Source organism: Lichenostomus cassidix, chromosome 17 (assembly GCF_008360975.1).
Source record: "Lichenostomus cassidix isolate B80296 chromosome 17, HeHo_3.0, whole genome shotgun sequence".
Classification (NCBI taxonomy): domain Eukaryota; kingdom Metazoa; phylum Chordata; class Aves; order Passeriformes; family Meliphagidae; genus Lichenostomus; species Lichenostomus cassidix.
This window is the reverse complement of record NC_139497.1, coordinates 5,410,361-5,430,421: the sequence shown is the minus strand read 5'-3', so window position 1 is coordinate 5,430,421 and position 20,061 is coordinate 5,410,361. Positions and strand designations below refer to the sequence as shown.

Below are 20,061 nucleotides of genomic sequence, written 5' to 3'. Positions count from 1 at the left end.
TTGACAAGCAGTATTGCATCTTCTGGAGTGATGAAAGGCATCATCAACACACAGCAGTTCCTTTAGTTTTTAATTAAATATATATGACAGCCAATAGACCAGTAAAGTACCTAAATAAAACACACTGACAGACCAAGGAAAGAAGACACTGCTGAGCACTAGGTTTAATCACAGCGGGTATCCAGCGGATACAACAGAAAAGTTAATTCATTCAGAATTGTAAGGAAGCAACAGTTGTGTATTTTGATTTTTTTTTTGCTTGGTTTCACCAGGTACAAACATTTGAACCAGACCTCAGCATCAGGCAGGTCCATGGACAGAGTAAAAGGAGACGCTTTCTCATTATAACTGAGGGTATTTTCATTGCAAAACAAGGAAATACATATTCAGTTAGCTTAAAAACTTTTTTAAAAACAGTTACAGAGAATCAGTGACAATTATGTGAAATGAAAACATAGTCTGCTAAAGCAGAAGTCTCAATTCAGCAATCTCCCTCATTCTTTAAGTGCTCTCTTCTCCAGCTCTCATGTTGCTTTTCATCCATTCCTGATGACTTTTGCCCTCTGTGCTTCATACACATGGTTGTCATGGAGACCAGCTGTTTCCCTACTTTTAATTCTCTTTTTCCAGCACAAGCTGTCCTCTAACACCTGAGCTGTGACAGACTCCTCTCTAGACAGTCTCAAGAAAAAGTCTTTTCTATGGATAGTGCCTGACTGCAGTGCCCTCTAGCTCTTGCCCTACTGGTAATTAATTTCCTTCTTCAGGTAATGAGAGGGAATTGACTCACAGCTCCAAGACTTTTCTTCCCACTCATCTTTTGCAGAGACCAGAGTGACAGGAGCAGAAGCCTAGCCAAGGTGAGAAGCTGGTTAGGATTCAGTGCTGAAGAGAATAATTTCAGTAGGAAGGTCCAGGGAAACAGCAGCCGTGGTGCAGAAGAATTATCTGCAGTGTTCTGATTGCCACAAATATCAGTGCTTTCTTGGCTTGGTCTACATGAGAAAGTCTGGTGCTGCTAGGTCTTAAACATCATCCAAGTAGATGCCAATCCTTATGAGCAATTCCTCCCACAGATCTTGTAAAATGGAAGCACTGGTGGGAAGTTGCTCACCAATTCAGAGAACATGGACACCTGGCACTGCTGGGTCACTGACAGGGCCAGTGAAGGACAGGGCAGCCTCCAGCCAGGAAGGAAGCCACACACAGTCCAGGTAGAGGACTCTTTTGTTGGCACAGTCTCTGCAGGGTGCTACTGAGTTGTTTGTGCTCTGCTTGCCAAGCTTTGGAATATTAAAGGAAATGTAGTAGTGAAAACATGAAGTGTCTGAGTGGGCCAACAGCTACTGAGCACAAGGAGCCCTTCTGCCATATCCTTACACGCTATGAACTTCTCTCCAGTTGGATTTTCATTTGAAAAATAGAACCCCATTCTTGTTTTCTGAACAGGGTTGGTCACTGGCTGTGTAATTTGTGTAGAGTTGAAGTTTCCTGGCTTGTTCCTCTGATCCAGCAAAGCTGGAAGGCCTGGGAGGCATCCCTGGAGCAGTCAAGCATTTTATGGTATTCAATTTCCCCTTTTACATTAAACCATCATAAAACATCTGCCACCTTGCCTTCCCCTACTTTGAGAACATTGATATAATGTCTGCAGGTAACTCTCCTGTTCTGTCCTCAGCTCTGGATCTATGGCACCAGTTAAATCCACTCCAAAACGTGCTTTCAGGCCATGCATTATGCCTGTTTCAGTTAGGGAAACTGAGGTCCAAACTAGTTTCAAACTTCCAGTTACAGGAATTCTTGGATTGTGCTCAGGTGCTCAGAGGATACTCTTCCCTCACTGAAGGAAAATTTATTTTTTGGCTCACAAAATCTTGAAGACACTGATGATTGTAGGCAAACCTCATGGCACTCTTAACAGGGATGTTACTCCTTTTAATGTGCTGCCTCAGGAGTTTACTTTGCTGGTGGCCTGACTCAAAATCTTATGTGAGGCTTTCTGCAACAGCCCAGTTACAGTTCCCTCTTTCCCCTGGGATTGGTGACAGATTTTAGCAAGCTGAGCTTTTCTGACAGCCTGGCCTGGTTCCATTCATCTCCTTATTGCTGGGAAATTGAAATATTTTTATCTTGATTCAGGCTGAAGTATGGCTTACTGAGGGTCTGTGAGCAGTGAGGACAGAGGTTACCTTTACAGTGTGAAATAGCTTTGATGCAGTGTGGATCCTGTTCGTTTGGGATGCAGCAGGTGAGACTCCAGTAAAAGCTGAAATTGTGGGAGCACTGGTTTGGAAAACCCGAGCCTTTGGGGTCTCAAGGCAGATGGAACTAAGCCATTGGTTGTTCATTAGCTTTAATGTAGTTGTGCCAAGATCTCAGAGTAGAGCTCAACTGCTTGGCTCAGACTGCAATGAGAGGCTGGGATCTGCTCCAGTGGAGATGGGAGTTCCTTAGCTCCACTGTCTCCCCAGCGTGGCAGCTGCTTTCTGGTAACAAGGGTTTTTGGTACTTCACATCTGTGATGTGCCCTTCTGCTCCACTCCCACCTTGCCAACACGGTGAGAATTTTGAGTGCTTTTTGTCAGGTGGTTCAAGATTTTAGTGGCAGGAGCTTTTACTACATGGACCTTGGAAAGGAAGCAAGCCTAGTGGGTGGCACTGCCACATGAAACAACTTCCCCAGTTAGTGCTGCTGTCCTTGGGAATTAAGGAGCAAAGCCTGACACCCCTAATAACCAAGGCTGTATTTGCAGCCCCTTTTAGTTTTGCATCTAGAAGGAAGATTAGCAAAATGTTACAGAGAAAACAAATCTTGAAATAAGCTTCCCCATTTCAAAGCTTATAGGGATACAAATTCTTGGGAAACAGGAATAAGAGAGAGGAAAATACATTTCAAACGACTGCAAAAAAGTATAATTTGTCAAGTTTTGCAAATCTTATGAAAACAATTCAAAAGTGACACAAAAATATATATAAGTTTGAAAAATACTTAAAAGAAAAAGTACAGATCTCACAATACCAAAACAAATGACGTATGGTTAAAAAGCAAAAAAAAAAGAAGACATTGAATAACACCGTATTGGCAGTAAAAGTAAACCTCTCCAGGCAGCTGTGTTCTGTCAGTTAAAGTGTCAGTTTGTGGATCGAGGATCCATCTCTAACATGCTCACAAGGACAACATGAACTCTGAGCATTAGCAGAACCTCATAGCAGCGACTCAAATCCAAGAGCAAAGTGTACAAGGGAAGAGAGCAGTGAGTTACTGTGCTCAGAGGCCTGAAATGTCCCAGCCTGCATGGCCATGGGCTCATCTTCCTTCTATCAGGCACAAAACCTTTTCTGAATCACTTCTAAGGGAGGATTTGTGAATTGTCAAAGAACTGTGGTGAGCAGTGGGCTATGATTTGGACAACTGTGCTGTTGAATGCCTGGCTGTGAGGCAAACCTTGGCCTTCAGCTTCTTGAACCGTTACAGGTGTGGAGTGTTACAGGTGAAGACCATCTCAGTGGGACTCTCCTCTCACCTGCATCACACAAACTGGAGTAATGCTGCTGATGGGAGTGGGACTGCACTGGTAAGTGCCTCTGGGAATCAGATAGGAATAGGGCCTTCTGCTTCTGAGAAGAGGGGGAAGATGCTGGGGTGGGACAAAGGGTGCTGTTTTCTGTAATTGCCCTTCAGAAGGTGCCTGGAGACTCCCCACCTCCAATTCCAGCAGCTGTACTGCAGTGAGCTTCCTGTGGAGGGAGATTATGGTGCCACTGAGCCCAGCTTGTGATAAGACAGACTGAGGGAGAGCAGAACAGCTCCAGCCCCTTCCTGGGACTTGCACAAGGGCTACAGCTACTCTGGACTAGGGCCTAGGAGAGTTTATTATGCAGAGGGAAATATTCTGTCTGGCTTTGTACCCCTTCCCCACAAAACAGAACACAACTAAAAAAGGTGGTGAAGGACTGGAATGAAGATGTGTAGCCCTTTCTGAACAAACCTTGTGCCATGTTGCACAGGCTTCCTTTGAGAGAAAAGTTCTGTGTAGCCAAGAACACGTAACTGGTTTTACTGGTCATCCCTGACCTTATGAGGCTGGGGGGCTGGCAGATCCTACTGTTCTGCCAATGGGGACAAAACAGACCTCTTGACTTTATTGGGAATGTCTTGCTTCCAGAGGACCTACACAGAATTAGCAATGGTTCCATTAATGCGAGTCTTCTATTAAAAAGCCCTTAAGGGACTGAATTAGCTTGAAAGGTCTTCTCTAGTTTCTCCATTTATAAATATCACTAAAAGGCCAGTTCATTTGGTCTGTCTCTCTGGTATTGTGTCCCCCAACCTCTCTAACCAAATAAATAAGTCATCACTGCCTGTAGCCCCACTGAGCAACCAATGCTGATTCAGGACTGGTGTTCTTGCAGACATGACAGGACCTCATGCAGTACAGCAAAAGGGAATTTTCTAAAAAGTGGGAAATAAACATGTCACACTAGTGATCACACAACTAGGTCTTCAAGCTCATGGTCATTTGAGGCTCTCTGTGTGGTCTAAAATAAAAAGGTTAAAAGATACATAATGTAGTTGTCTTTGTTTTTTGTTTTTCTTTTTATACAGAAATCATACACACGGAACTTCAACCTGAAACTTCATAACAAAAAAGTCCACTAAGTTAAGGAAAGCATTTTGTTGTGCAAAAAGTCCCTCCCCCCTCCCCTGTTCACCTTCATCTACTGAGGGTCTCACACACACACATAAAGTTTCCTTCCAACGGGCGAGTTGGTAAGAAAGAGTCCTCCCTATGTACAGTGAGTTAGAGAGAAGCTGGATACAGTGCTGGCAAGAGGCATTGGGTAACTGCCTCTATCTGGAAGTGTCCATGTTCTCCTCCTTAAAGTTACTGCAGTGCTCTATAACTTTCCTATGGATAAAACAAGGACAAGGAGAGAGGGTTTAGTTTAAAGCTTATTGCACCCCAGCTGTGGGACAGTAAGGTAAGAACTGTCCCAAAGTTGATTTCTGTGTAACTGTGTCCTGTTTGTATCCAAGACACAAATTTTGTCAAAATCAGTAAACTCCACAAAAGCAGCTCCCAGTTTGGAATGTCAAGTTATGGTAGTGCACATCCAGATCTAGTTGTGACCATTCATTCATCACCCCCATATCCAAATGCTCCGATGCCTTTGAATCCCACCAGGAAAACACATGAATACAAATGTTTGTCCTTCACTGTGCTGTCACCTGTCCCATCCCACACACTGTGTGTAACTGTGATTGTCTTCTGCAGGCTCCAGTCCCCTCCAGTATTTAGCAACCCTTCAGCTGTGGGAACACCTGCTGCCCACTCCCAGGTATGTATTCCCAGATCTCCACCTCTTCTGTTCATCCTGCAGGTTTGAAATTACAGCTCTCACTTTGCCAATGATCAGAAACCACAGCTGGCTTTTAAAACTCTGAAAGGATGACTCCAAAGGTGTCACTGCAAGGGTGATGGACTCTACCATCTGAAAAATGCTCTCATTTTAACTGTGCAGTCAGCAGTTTAGTGACAGGCCAGTATGGTTCTGAAGACAGGGAGCCCACCCAAGTATGGGGAATAGTGATAACTGGAGACTATTGGCCTAAGAGCTGCAATTAGCCACATGGCTCCCTCAGTCAACAAGCCAATTTTACAACCCAGTTGCCTGGCAATTATCTGTGTGTCTTGTCCACCTATAAACACCTCTAGTCTTCTGTTTTTATTCTCTTTTTCCTCCTTTTCTCCTGTGTTCACTTCATACATCTCATACACATCACTACAGGCCTTGCTTTGGTAGCCTCCCTTGATGTGGAAGAATAAAAATTAAATTAAGGCTAAACTGAGAGGTTGTGATAGTGCACTGGTGTCCTACCGGGCCATTTCCTTGGTCTCTTGTCGTGCTGAAGCCATTTTAATCATGTCCTTCAGGAGGGGAATCCCACCTTCTTTGATCAGCAGTGGGCAGTACTTGTCAGCTGCAGAGGAAAGAATAAAGCAGGTCCTTATGAACCCTCACAACAGGGGTACAAAGAGTGGCAGCAGGGGAAGGAGAAGGATCAGAACAGTGAGAGAATTTCCTACACACCAAGTCTAATTAGCTTTGTTTGCCTGTGCTGTCTGGACATTCCTGCATCATTCAAAGAAGGTTTTTTCTACCTACATGGTTTTTCTGGGAAGGCTTTTTCTGCTGACAGCCTCAGGTCCACCCCCTCAACTTCTACAGTGCAGGGAATATGATTTCAAGAAGAGAACTTACGGTAGACAGAGACCAGGTTATAGAGTGCCCAGGTGGCCCAGTGCTGGCTGACTGGGGAGATTCCTTGTGGAAGAAGTCGAAGGATTGGTTCAAATGACCTGCACAGAAATATTACAGTTGTTAAAAATCCAAGAGCTGCTTCTTTCACCACCTTTGCCACTCACAGTAGTACAAACTCTCTGCTCATAGATCCCACAGCAATAAATCCATTGGCATGTCAAAGATTCTGGCACCAAGGCTGTGTTCCAGGGCAGTGCTGGCAGGATTACAGGCCCCACCACTTCAGCACAAACTCACTCCCCAGAGAAATAGCTGCAAGGAAGGCAACTGAGCCCAGGAACTGATTTCCATTCTCCATTAGGCATTTTCTCACAACAGCTGAAACCCAGCAGCACTGATCAGTCTGTGGAGGCAAAGAAGTCAAACTATGCCCAGGCAAAGCTGGCTGCACATGTGCAAGGGTTGCTGTATTTCTTCTGACAACAATACTGCGTCTATACTGTAAACAGGCACTGGAATGCCAGTTCTGGATCCCTGCCAAGCACTAAGGGAATTCTGAATACCTGATACCCTCTTACAGGAAGGGGTTTAGAGGATTCCAGCACTTGTATTAACCTTTGAAGGGATTTCTGGTAATTGTGTCTAAATATGCCCCAGAGAAGAGTGAAAGCATGTGACTTTGGGAAGCAAACAGACTTTAAGGGACAGACTGCAAAAGACAGCAGTATCAGAGGAAGATGCCTAGGCAGTCCCAGACAGATCACGATTTTCCTGAACTACTTAATTTCAGCAGAAACATGTTGGAGAAATTCTGCTGGGCTGCCAAACTTACCCCATGGGAATTGTCAGGCAAAGTGTCTAATTTCAGCATCTTATGTAACACGTTTCAAACAGAAACCCTCACTGAAGAATATGTTCACAAAGATGTTTGTCCTTCACTCTGAACAGAGCCGCCATGCTGGGCTACATCTCTTCCTTTGTGTCTGTTGGTGCTCCCTTCCTGTGACAATCCTGGCTCCTGGGTGAGTGGGCCAATCTTTTCCATTCCTCACCTGTAATTGATATTTCTCCTGGAGTTGATATCCCAGCTCTGGATGGCTGCCCACATCCTCTTCACAACTTCCTCTCTGTGCGGCTCACAGATCCCCCAGGCCTCTGGACCATCAAACATGATATGGGAGAGCACTCCACAGGCATTATAGGACACCTCAATCCCATCAGCTTTACTTTCCAGCAGATTGCTGCCAAGAGAGAAGAGATCACTTAGAGCTGCTGATGCAGCAAAGATTCACAAGTCTCCAGGTGGTTCAGGAGAAGAGATCAGAGCCCAGCTGGTCACCAGCCAGGCACTCACCTGAACACACTGATGAACTGGGAGGTCATGAGCTGCGGGCGGAGCTCCTTCACCTCTGCCACATTGCCCAGGAGGCCAAGCATGTTGCGGTGCAGCTCCTGTTTCTCTGGGAACTCCTGGTCAGGCAAGGAACAGGATTATACACAGGTAGGACTCTGGTGATGCTGAGAACAAGCAACCTGGGAAAAGGCTGTACAGCACATCTAGAAAGGCTGAGTATTTTTGGGTAGTCAGTAACGGCTCCTTGGCAGGTGCCAAATGGGATCTGTAGTGCTAAGATCTGTATGAAAAGAGAGGATCAAGACCAGGCCAACTGTTCACTGCTGCACTGCTTGAGGGGGCTGAGCAAAGATGGGGAAAGGGTGTGTTCACTCTGAGTTTCTCTGTTCTAGTGGCAGGGCGGAATGATGTGAGAAAGAACTTACAAAAGCTCTTCCTTTCCTGTTTGTGCAATGTAGGAAGTGATGCTTGGAGAGAAGTAGAGCCAGGGATTCTGCCCAGGCACCTGCATCTCCACTGCTTCTGTCAACATCTCTCAGAGACAATCAGAAACTTACTTTCAAGCACTCCAAGAACAGTTTCATGCCGCTGTAGTTAAGGAACATCTCACAGTTATCTGGGGTCTCATCAGTGATGTTCCAGAGGGCACTCCAGGAGAACTCCATCACCTGATCACACTATAGGGAAAGGGACAGAATTAGAGCTTTACTAATGCAGGAGCTAGGTGCAAACCAATCATCTGTTTCCCCTCTGGCATCACTGTTCACAGGCTAGATGACTTCAGAGGTAAGAAAACCTTATTCACTTTCAACTTGTCAGCAAGTGGGTTTTTTTGTTCAATATTTTTGCCTCCCTGTGACATTCCCCTGTCTTCACCCTGGGACATCTCAGGTCAGCTGAGATGTCTTGTGTTTGTTAGAGAAGGTGAGCTGGCACTCTGGGCTGATCTTCATGCCTACGTCAGACTGAAGAGAAAATACTCCTCTATCTATATGCTTTTTTGAGGAAACACTCACCGTTTTATCAGCCAGCTTCTTCTGAATCAACTTTAGCATTGTCTGTGGGCAAAGGAATAGGAAGAGTGAGAAACAGTTAAAAATCTTAACAGCTAAAACTTAACTGCTGTGGTACTGCAGAGCCGGTTATAGCTGATTTTGATCGTTTGTGGAGAACCTACTTGGTTATTTTTCTCTAAACCAGTGGGACTGGGTTATGTTCAAAGTTGCAAGTATTCACAGAGCTGAACTATGCCACAGCCTCTGAGCTGTTAAGTTTGCAGATGAGTCAATTTTGATCTGTATGACAAGGTCTGGGATGTAGCATAACTGCACCAAAGCAATGGCCTCTGCAGCTCTTGGAAAAGGTGAGGCCATGGGTTGAGTTGGGAAGCTGATACAAACTTGGGGAGCAGCAGAAGGAGCCAGTCACAAGGTGGTACCAGATCTGCAAATAACCCTGTGTGGTGAGGTCAGTCTAAGGTTACAGTGCTCTCCTGCTCTCACATCAGCCTGTCTCTGGAATCATAAGATGTTATACCAGTGTTAGTAAGCAAGTAAAGGGGTAGGTTCCAGGAAAGGTCAGCATTGCTGGGACACTGGCTCCCTCCTGTGATGCTGCGAGGTTGGATCACAGCTGGATGCATTTGATGGACAGCTGCAAGGAAATTGTGCTAGCCTGGGTTACAGATAAGTAGACACCTTGGGACCATACCAACCATGACAAACCCCATCTTGCCCACAGCTTCTTTGTGGTCGTTGTCCACCTGGCAGACCAGGGCATTGCAGAGGTGCACAGCAATGCGCTGGATGGACTCATCCTGCCGGCTCTGGTTGAGAATGTTCAGCAGCAGCTCATTCACTCGGCGGTACTGGAATTCCAGCTCCTCGGGAATGCTGAAGTTGCACAGTGTGAGGCAGCAGTTCCGCTGTACCTGGGTTAAAAGGAAGCAAACACTGGGCCAAGTGGCTACAAAAATCACAGACCCCACCACCTCATATTTCCTTGCTTCTTGGTAGTGAAACCATCTTCTTGCCTGACTACAACTACTAAGATTTCTGTTACCCTCTGATCTAGTGCTGTGCTTTAGCCATGCCCCATGACTGTCACTCCAGTCTCACAGGGCCACTAATTATCCAAGGCCCATTGCTTTCCAAGCCAGCTCCTCACCACCTGTGGGCTCTCTACACAGCTGGCTTCCAGTACAGAGATTTGAGATCTTTCTTTCCATTGACTCAACACCCCCTATACCCACACCCATTTCACCCCACAGTCAGTGCTGGGTATGTGTGTCACATGCATCCTTTGACTGCTGTCCATTGATAAAAAGGAGCCTTGCTACCATCACTTTTCTCCCCTTTTTCTGGCGAATAATACGTGGGTAAGGAGCACTCTGCATGTAATTCCCATTGCTGAGTGGAGGCCAAGGGCAGTAACTTCTATGCTTTGACTCACTCCCTGCAGGCTGTGGAGACCCAAATGCTAACAGCAGGCTAAAGACTTGATACAGGGAAGGAGGATTATGGGAGCCAAAGGAGTCTGAGCTGCTCTTACTGTGACCTCCTGGTAGGACTCCATGCCGTTCAGCACCACCTGGATGACCTGGCGCCGCAGCTTCACGCTCTGCTCCATACGGTACTCGGAGTTGGTCAAGTAGAACAGCGCCGCACTGCCTGTCACCTGGATGTTTTTGTCATCCTTGTGGCACTTGAGGGCCGTGATCACCAGCTGCAGAGAAGCAACATGGAGCTTCAGTGCCACGGATTTCCTACTGCATCTTGGAGTAACTGTTCGAAGCAAAGAATGTGTGGCCGCGGCACTGCAGGAACGTGCTTAGGAAATGAAGGTACCCAGTTCCACTGCGCTACTGGAACTTTCTCCGGAATGGCCTGATACAGTGTCCCAGGGTGGAAAAAAAGACTGGGAGTGCAAAATTCCCCTTGTCAGGGTGAAGCCAAGGCTTACCTGGAGGGCTCTCAGCAGCTGGCTGCAGCGCTCGATGCGGGCAATGTCGAAAAGCAGGTTGATGGCTCGGGAAGTGATTTCTGGCCGGTGCTCCGTGTAAGCCTCAATCGCATTCAGGACTTGCTCTTCGTTCTTGTCTCCACTCACCTGGCATGGAGGAGCAAAAAGAGTCAAAGGAGAAATTATGAAGGAGGAAAACCAACATGAGAAGGGAACTCTGAAAGGTTGAAGGGTACCACTTCCCTCTGCCCTGCCAGTAGATGCAGCCCAGGATGAGATAGAGGTTGAGTCACTTCTCAGCCCAGAGGGATGAGAAAAAACACCTCTGGGCCAGGAGGATGCTATTCAAAAGTAGGACTCCTACTGTCTTAAACTCTCTTCTGTAGTCACAGACATCCTTCAGGTAGGATGATTTCTCCATGGTTTTCTCCAAGAGACATGTTTTTCCACCCTTATAAAAACGATGTGGGGTCTTGCTTTCTGACAGTTTTCTTGCATTATCAAGTAGTTATTGAAAGGTCAGAGCCCAGTTCTCCCACCCAAGACCCAAAAAACTCTACTCTACTGGCAGCCAGTAGTTTCAGGTTCTTTTAACTTCTAACAAGTTTCTACTGCCAATATTCCTGCAGCCTTCTTACCTTGTAGGCTGGAATATGTGTCAGGCGGCATAGAGATGTTTCAAAAAGACCCAAGAACTGGAGTGGTCGTTTCAGACCCCGGAAGGGAGCAATGCTGCTCTTTGCTGGCTCAATGCTGGGATGAAAAAATGAGATTATTCATGTTGGTACCATGTTTCTTCAGGTGTCTCCTGCCACAGAGAGGGCTGTCAGCCCTCCATTTACTCTGACTTACTGCTTCATACCCAGAGTTGAAATAGCTACACCTCATTTTATACCAGCCACCTGCTTCTGAACATAACTCTAAATATTTATCCCAGGTGATCCTGCATGAAGGGTGAATGTGTTAAATGGAATCAGCAGTAAGAATTCCTGCAGACAGGATGCAGCTTTCCCAGGTAAAATTTGTCCTGGAAATTTACTAGCTGGGGTGAAAATTTCCACTTAAAGGGCTGTGGATTTCCCTGATCCAATATATTTGCAATGTGATAGACATGTTAAGTCTGCTTCTGTGAGCATGCAGGAACACTGTTTTTGCTGCCATGTTCCTTACTGACCAAGAGCCAGTGCATTTACACCAGCTCTGGTGAAAAGGAGCCAGTACTGTCTCACTTATTTGCTTCTGTTCAGTAAGTGCTTAATAGGAGGGCAGAGTTCTTGGCTGATCTGGAAAACCAGACCTCTAAGTATGCCTCTGCTGAGCGACACCAGGATTTCCAAGGGTTGATCTGCCCAGAATCCAGGTCAAATCTGAAAACAGGCCTTTAGATTCTAAGTTCCTAAAACACTCAGCCCTCCTATGAATGCTGATGTATTGACTCAGTGTATAAATGTTCCATCCAAAGAGCCTGGATTTCAGCAAGGGTAAGAGTATTTTGTGTAGGAAATGTGTAAAGGGCTTTGGAGTCTTTTCAGAAAAAAAATCCTGTAGGAGATTCCTGGGAGAATGTGTGTGGAAAAGAACTGAGATACTTCAGATATGCAAGGCAGGCAGATGGGATGAATTCTTTATTACTCTTACAAGTCCTTACATGTGTTGCATACAGCAATCACAGCTGATTCTCACACCAGTCTTTACTGTTAGGGGAAGCTGGCAAGAGTCGTATCCTGCCTTTTAGTACTAATTAGACCTACAGAATTTGGGAATTTAGAAGAGGGAACTGTTCTTAACTCATCTTTAACTGATCTATCCATCCAAGCAGACGTCAGTAATTGCTGTTCTCTTACCTTGTCTGGCCCATCTTCTCCTCCATGCTGGGGATTGTGCAGTTCTCCAGCATGGTGTGCCCTGAGATGTCGAGCGAAGTGAGGTTCACCAGGTTTTCCACAAACAAGTTTAGAACCCGCCTGGTCAGCTTGAACTTGTAATAACTGGACAGATGGTCTCGGGAGATATCCAAGTGCCTGCAAGTGATAGAGAGCATCTCAGAGCTTGGAAAGCATTAGCTGGGGCTTCTGCCTCTCTACCAGAGCCAAGTGTGATTATTGTTTATCATTATTTCCTTCCCAAGATACAGGAATGTGGTTCTGTAGGCTCTGGCAGCAGCAGCTGGCCCTGTGTGTAACCAAAGCACACAGGTATCTGGTAGATGGCTACTGGAATGGACCACAATGAATCATCTGGCCACACATCACAAAGGAAATTGCTCCAGGCTCAGAAACTGCCTTTTCCAAACTCCATCACAGCAGCTAGCTGAGCATTTCTACCTGGAGATTAAGATGCACCAGAGAATCTTTGCATCCCCAGAAACGTATCTTGCCTCATCCCACAAATTAAGTTAGAGAAGTTTTGTCTGCTTCCCCAATCTTATAATTTTTACACCCCAGGGTATTACATTATTCTGATTTCTTTCAGGTATTTAAATGTTTAAGCTTTGGGAAAATCTTGCTGCTGAGGGAGTGGTGGGACAAACTGACCAGCCATCATGTGCAGGTGGGGTCCGTTACAGGGCAAAGAGACTTTGTTGGCTCCTGCCTGAGACTGGAGCCAACATCCCACTCACAAAAGTGTCTTCTACCTGTTGCAGACCAAGTGGGGGTGAGGGGGTCACGTGCGTATTTGTTTTGGTTTTTCCAATGGGAAGTTTCTGCTAAGTGGTGTCTTCTTACAAGCAAAATTCAGGCTGGCTTTAGACATGTCAGATATGTACAATGAGTCAATGAGTGAGCCTGCTCACAGGAAGGTTTAGAGGCTGAACCCAGCAATGGGTGCCTCTCTGATAGCAGGAGAGTAGACCATTCCTGAAAGACCTTTCCCTATCAGCGGGAGAAGGATAAAAAAGGAAGAACAGATGTGCTGACCTGAGCTTGCGAAGCTGTGCGATCACTTGGATGTGCTCCTCTGAAAGGTCCATGTTATAAAGCACTAAGGAAACCAGACTGTCCTTCCACTGGGTCAGGAATCCCACATCGTTCAGCTGGATCCCAGAGAGGTCGAGAGCTGCAAGGGAGGCCAGTGGCCGCAGCAGCATCTCTACGTTTACCCCCTCGATCAGGCGGCCCAGGTTCAGGAAGCGCAGACGGCTGAAGCCTTCAAAAGTAAAGTCCTTGACCAAGACCTGGCGTGTGGGGTTCACCAGGCAGTCGTCCTCACAGCCCCCAGGATTCTCCTCCTCGTAGAAGATATTGCAGCAGCCAAAGAGGCTCAGGGAGATCAGTGTGTGGCTGAAGCTCACCAAGGTTTGCAGGCTCTTGGCTGTCAGCTTCTCACAGTTAGTTAGGTAGAGCTCAACAAGATCCTGGAAAAAGGGAAATCAAGGTTAGAGGTATTTCACAGGTAAAGTGCCCACCACGTTTGCTCCACACCTCCCACTGGGACAGCCTGAGACCATGTATCACCCAACATGACCAGTGTCCCATGCCATTCCCAACAGTGGCTCTGAAAACTGAGAACAGAGAAGCTGAGGTTATCCCAAAAAAAGTCTGGACAGTGAAAGATGGAACTTGGGAATCTCTGGGTATCTGGGATTCTAGCTGCTGCCCATGCAGCAATGCTGGTACATGACCAGGCAGCTGTCAGTGCAATACCACCTGCTTCCTGATGGCCTCCAGGTCCTGGTCCTGCACAATGTGCTCCCGCAGGTGGATTCGAGCTAGCCTGGTGCTCCGTGGGTCTGAGAACAGGGTGAAGAAACTCTCATGGGGTTCGAAGATGCTGTCTGTCTTCACCAGCTCCACGTACCTGTGTGGGGCAATGGTGTTAGCACAGCACAGGCTCAGCCACAGCTCTGACACCTGCACTGGTGACAAGGAAATATGACTGAGGAGTGGGTACACACTGACACGCCCCTGCCAATCACCCAGACCAGTCTTTGGGGCAAAGGATCTCACCCACCACCTCTTCTGGCACAGAACTACTGATTGCTAGGAATGTCTTGGGCAAGGATTTGTGCAAGGCTCTGTGCTTGTGAGCAAACTGGATTCTGGCAAGCACAGACTCCAGGAATTTTTTCTCTAGCCGTTTAAATTTAGTAATTTGTGGGGTTTGGTGATTTTTTTTTTTTTTTAATTTTTCAGAAAATTAGCTGGCCAAAGTTCTCTGCCAGATTCTGTGGGCACAAGTTCAGCCAAAAGAGACTGACAGCCAAATTACATAAATCCCTGGAAATAGGTTGCTTTGTAAATCTATGGGAGCAGCAGCCTTAAAATTTAACATCTGTTAGCACTTTGCACTCTTATTTCTCTGCTTGGAAAGCGTATTGTAATGCTTCAGTGGTGGGAAATGGGAAGGCTTCTTGGTTGCTCACTGACATTCTAGGAAGAAGCAGTGAGTGTTTCACTCTGAGTTTACTCTTTTCAGTTCCCTTTTTACAGGATCTTGTTGAGCTACGACTAACTTGGAAAGGATGATTTCCACAGAAATTAGAATGATAGCAGTACAAAAGGAAACACTTCCTTCTGAAGTTAATGCAAACCCTTTTTTGTCTATATATGATCAATTGGAAAAACACAGCCCTATTAATTTTTTCCCATCATTCTTTTTGAAGAACTGTACTCCCCCTTCTCTGAGCTCCCAGCTCCTTCCTAAACCAGACAGCAGCTTCTCCCCAGGCCTGAAACATACTCATTGACAAGTTTGTCACAGATCTCGCTTGGCAGGAAGATGTCGGGATGGAGCCGAAGCGTTTCATTGTCCAGGAGGTAGCAGAGAGTCCCCTCCAGGTTGCGAAGGCAGTAATCGGTGCACAAGGTCATCAGTGACTCAGGGCTGTCAGATGCCATCTTGAGGGAAGTTATGGGAAGGGGAAGAGCAGAAGGAAGCTTTTGATGCAGGAGATCTTTCCCTCAGGTGAAGTTCCGGGATGAATTTATGGGGCCATCAGGACAGCTATAAGCAGAGAGGGGGGAAAAAAATGCATTGAGAAAGGTACAACTGCAAGTGTCCCACAAAGCTGTCACACCAGCAGGATGTTTGTTGTATTTACAGCCCATCATTTGCTGACCTCAAAAGGACCTGCAGCAGTTTGGCCTCTCTGGCAGTGTGCCCTTAATTCCTTGATATTCCCACTCCCAGGGGATACTGTGGGAACGAGTTAGTGGGATGTGTTTGGAAATGAGGCTACGCAGCAAAACATTTCCTCACTGCAGGGTTATCTGGCTGACAAAGGCCCTCGGAAAGGGAAGTGGCAGAAGCCACATTGCTTGGTTTCCTTCAGAGTGGGTTGGATAAACCAGCAGAACATTCACTGTCAGGGTAATTCTTTGTATGGCCCTGGTGGCCCTGTATCTCCTGCCTGTAATTCTTTTTGCCACCACTCCAAGTCAAGTTTCGTTTTCAAGCTCAATGTTTGTCTGTAGTGCCAAGCCAGAAGCTTCTTGCAAGTCCTTGAACTGGAGTGTGAAGTGAATCAGAAGCCAGAGGGAAACACATGGACTGGTCTGGGATCCCTTTGAGTGCAGTATAAGGCATGGATTGTGATTGTGCTGGACATCTCTACATCCAGCTCACCCTCACCATCCCTATTCTGTCACAAAGAAGTACGAATGACTAAACTGGAAAAAGGCAAGGTGCTTTTGCCCTTCATTTTTGGAACAGGATGAAAGATGGGTGAGGCAGACAACTGGGGGAAGCTATCCCTGTCTGTTTTCTGATTTGAAACAATCTGACTGCTCTGGTATCAAGACTTGCTCACTGGAGCCGTGAGGGGTTTAGCAGAAAAGTTAGCTTGAAGACCATCAGTGACATTTCACTCTCAAAGGGTCAAATCACATTATAAGCAAGCCTAACATGAACTTTTCTAAATGTTTCCACAGACACAAAAAATTGTGTTGAAATGTTTATTTTTTGTATAAAACCTATGTCTTATTGATAAGTCTGCCCCTGCTGGCCCCAAGAATGCTGATGCTGTTGAGGCAGTTGTTATTCTCTGCACCACAGCTGAGCAGCCATTGCTGGAGAAGTTGTTGCAAAATGTCCTTAACCATATTCCGTTTCTGATCTTTATCCTGCAGCTGCAAATAGCAGGACACTTTTGTGTCACCAGCTCTCTGCTTCTCTAAAGCCTCTGCTGCCCTCTCTTTCCTTCATTCCTATGGTATCAGTACAAGACAGAAGAGTTTGACTCCCATTTCTCAGCTTAATCACTCTAGTAACTCTAAAAACTAATGCTGAAGCAAAAAAACTAAATCCAAAACCTCAGTAATAATAAAAATTATGCTTTAAACTCTCTTCAGTCATGGTGTTAAGGGTGTAACCAGCTCCTCTGGTCACCGACTGCTGAGCTGGGGGTCACAAGAACGTAAAACTGTGACTTCTCAACAGTGCCACAACAGCTCCTTTGAGGTGCATGTGGTCCCATCAATGAAAATGGAAGGTTTTCAAGTTTGAAAAAGAAGGAGCTCCACAAACCATAGTTTCCTCCTTTGGAGTTAAGTAAGGAGAGAAGTCAAGGCTGAAATGGGCTACTGAGTGCAGAGTATTGTCTCACTGGGAGACAATACTCTCCCAAAGGCTGGGAGGTCCTGGCAAAGGGAATGCAGGTGGGAGGAAGCTGTCCTGTGTCTGGTTTGGAGATGAATCGGCCTCACCTCCAGAACAAGTCCCTCTCGCAGATTTTGCCTGAAGCTTGCTGGAGAGAATCTTTCCAGAAAGGCAAGATCAACAGGAAGATCTGAACCAGCTGGGAAGCGTGTTCTGCTGTCCCTACCAGTTCCCTTGTGCCATCAGGCAGGAGGTCCCTGCAGCCAGTGTTCTTCCACTGTTTACTGCCAATGGCCAGAGAACTCGAAAACAAATTCCCATTGACAATCTATTGTCACGTGCAGCTGGAAACGGCCAGTGCTTGGGACTTGTCCAAGCAGCTTAGAGCACCAGAGGGCAAGGACTGCCTTCCTGTGGCTCTGACAAGCCTCTGTTCCCTCTCTGCTGAGACCAGCACAATGCAGCTGGTTGATCCCAGTCCTGGAGAAATCAGCTGCCCTTTAACTTCTGAGCTCCCCGTGATCCACCAACACAGTCCCATGCAGAAGTTTAATATCAAGAATAGTTAAACTGTCCTGGTGAAATAAGACCACAGAAAAGCTTTCATCTTCTTGATTTATTACGGATATCTGAGCAGCTGCTGTGACCTTTTCTCCAGGACATGACACAAGCTGGCCTCTCCCTCCTTAGTTACACTGAAGATGTGACATGTCACCAGGGGGAGAGGGAAGTAAAAGTGTCAACAGCTACCTTGATCAATACTGTTATGTGACAAAAAGAAATGAACTGGAGATGCTGATAAATCATTAACATTTGTCTAGTTGTTCTCCTCAGGAAGCTTCACACAGTATCAAGCTGCCTAGTGACTGCCACCAGTGCTTTTCCAGCAGTGAGCTGCCTGGTGCCATGTGGGTTTTGGTAGAGTTAAAGACAGATGCATGAAAGATGATGAAAATTCAAGAGCCAGAATTGAAAAGTGACCAGAACTACAGCTGCCAGTATTTTTTCCAATTTACTTCTCTGTCAGATTAGCTTCCATCTTGGTGCATGAAGGAATTGAGTCCCTCAGAGCCTCAGGAACAGACATACAAGACCCTGTTCTGTGGGCATACAGTTCTCTCTGTACAGTAACAGCACCCTCCTGCCATCCATCCAAAACCAGATGTACCCAAAACCAGGCAGCTCCACTCACTCCATCCCCAGCATCCAGGACCCACCAGCCTCTTTGCAAGTATTGCTTATTTCCAGGCTGCATCTGCATTGTTACAGCATTCCAGGCTGCACTGGCATGTGAGGCTCAGGACCTCTCCTGGCACTGCTGGGGCTGCCAGTGCCAATATCCTCTCCCTTGGACTTCAGGCAGATCATCTCTCCCAGCCTCTCTCCAGGCAGTGCCCAGAGCCAAGCCTGACTCACTGTGGCTCTACGCCAACCACATAACGTTTACGCTGTTGCTACAAAAATGATTGGCAAAGCTGACTTTTCCAGCATCAGGGACTCATCCAAGGAAAGGGCAAACAATGTGCACTGACATGAGCTGATTACAGTGACTTCAGAATGACAAATGTAATGTAAATGCAGAATTTGGCACAGGTTGCACTCTGAAGGGAAAGTGCACTGTCACTTTAGCTAGCGTCTTGCAGCTGCAAATCACTGTGATTTTATTAATTGATGGGTCATCACTGCCTGTGTGGGGAAACACCACCCCTTCTTACACCAGGGAAAGTGAAGTGGGAGGAGATCGAACTGTCCTCCATCCCAGCAAAGGCTGCAACTCCCAAACTTGTCAGGCAGCCAGGACTGCCATCGTAAATGAGACAGCTCGGGCTCGCTGGGGAATGTGATCTCTGTAGCTGCCTGCAGTAAAGATGCTACTTCAGCTCACCGAATTACATCATGGATTTTCATTCCATGGGTCACCTGCCCGAGAAGACACCCGGGAGCCCCTGGTCACGGCTCCCTGGGCGCTGGGGCTCCATCAGCCCGCGATGGTCTCTGACAGCCCCGCGGGCAGCGCTGGCCCCGAAACCGAGCCCTCCCTCGTCCCCCAGGCTCTCAGAGGTCACCCCGCCGGGCACCGCCGCATCTGCTGCCGCGGCCCGAGACCCGGCCCGGCGAGGCCCGGCTGCTCTCGGCAGTGCCGGGGAGGGCATGACGGCTGTGCCGGGGGCACCGTGTGGTACTGCCGGGGGCGGCGGTTCCTCCCCCTGCCCGGGCGGTCAGGCCCGGTGCTCCCGGGTCGGGTTGGGGACAGACACCGGCACTCACCTGGCGCCATGGAGGACTGGTCCCGGCTGGTCCCGGCTCCCCGGGGCGGGCCGGGGTCCGCGTCCTGCTCGGGCCCGCTCCCCCCGCCGCGGCCTCCGCTGTCAACAAACCCGCCGTCACTTCCTCCGCCCGCGCCGGAAGCGCCGCCGAGTCCTTCCCCGGAAACACCGGCCCGGCCGGAACGCTCGCTCTGCGGGGACCCGGCGGCGACGGGGACGTTCCGTGACGTCACGCGGCCGTGACGCCACGCGGCGGAGGCAGTGACGTCACCGCGCGGGGCAGAGCTTGGCCGCGGCGTCCCGGCAGGGCCTCCCCGGGATGGGTCCGCGCAGCCCCGCCTGTGCCTCGCTGAGGGGCCGCAGCTGCCGCCACCGCAGAGCGCGGGTGCCACCGCGTCCCCTCACTGAGGGGCGACATTCCCGCGGGCCCCGCTCACGGCTGCCATTGGCACGGGCTGTAGCGTGCCCGGGACAGCGCAACCACCCCGGGGGTCTCCTTAGTGCTTGGGGGACCGGCTAGTGCTGCCCGCGGGGTCTCTGCTGGCGCTTGGTGCGTGGGGAGGGCCCCACGCCGTGTCCCGCAGCCGGGGTCGCGGGGAGCCGGGACAAGGCAGGGAGCAGGCCTGCGGGGCTCCGGGAGGCCCTGGGGCCGGCAGGGGGCGGGGCTTTCACGGCAGG

The 20,061-nt window shown here is 48.0% G+C and overlaps 1 protein-coding gene across 1 annotated transcript; it reads right to left on the bottom strand.

Moving 5' to 3' along the window:
- Positions 1 to 137: 137 nt before the first annotated feature.
- On the bottom strand, positions 138 to 20,046 carry ZER1 (zyg-11 related cell cycle regulator). The gene is made up of 16 exons (XM_085077091.1): positions 19,385 to 20,046; positions 15,260 to 15,523; positions 14,227 to 14,377; positions 13,498 to 13,934; positions 12,424 to 12,600; positions 11,218 to 11,332; positions 10,580 to 10,726; positions 10,169 to 10,342; positions 9,333 to 9,548; positions 8,635 to 8,676; positions 8,176 to 8,295; positions 7,619 to 7,734; positions 7,317 to 7,505; positions 6,265 to 6,362; positions 5,881 to 5,983; positions 138 to 4,910 (listed from the first exon to the last, which is right to left on the bottom strand). The coding sequence occupies exons 2-16, from the start codon at positions 15,415 to 15,417 to the stop codon at positions 4,853 to 4,855; spliced, it is 2,301 nt and encodes a 766-aa protein (XP_084933217.1). The 5' UTR covers positions 15,418 to 15,523; positions 19,385 to 20,046; the 3' UTR covers positions 138 to 4,852.
- Between the last annotated feature and the right edge of the window lie 15 nt (positions 20,047 to 20,061).

Excerpts from the sequence above, each read along its gene's own strand:
- ZER1 (XM_085077091.1), bottom strand. The coding sequence starts at position 15,417 with ATGGCATCTGACAGCCCTGAGTCACTGATGACCTTGTGCACCGATTAC. Across the intron at positions 8,296-8,634 it reads AGAAGCTGGCTGATAAAACG|TGTGATCAGGTGATGGAGTT; the intron begins GTGAGTGTTTCC and ends CTTTCCCTATAG. Across the intron at positions 4,911-5,880 it reads GAGACCAAGGAAATGGCCCG|GAAAGTTATAGAGCACTGCA; the intron begins GTAGGACACCAG and ends TTTTATCCATAG.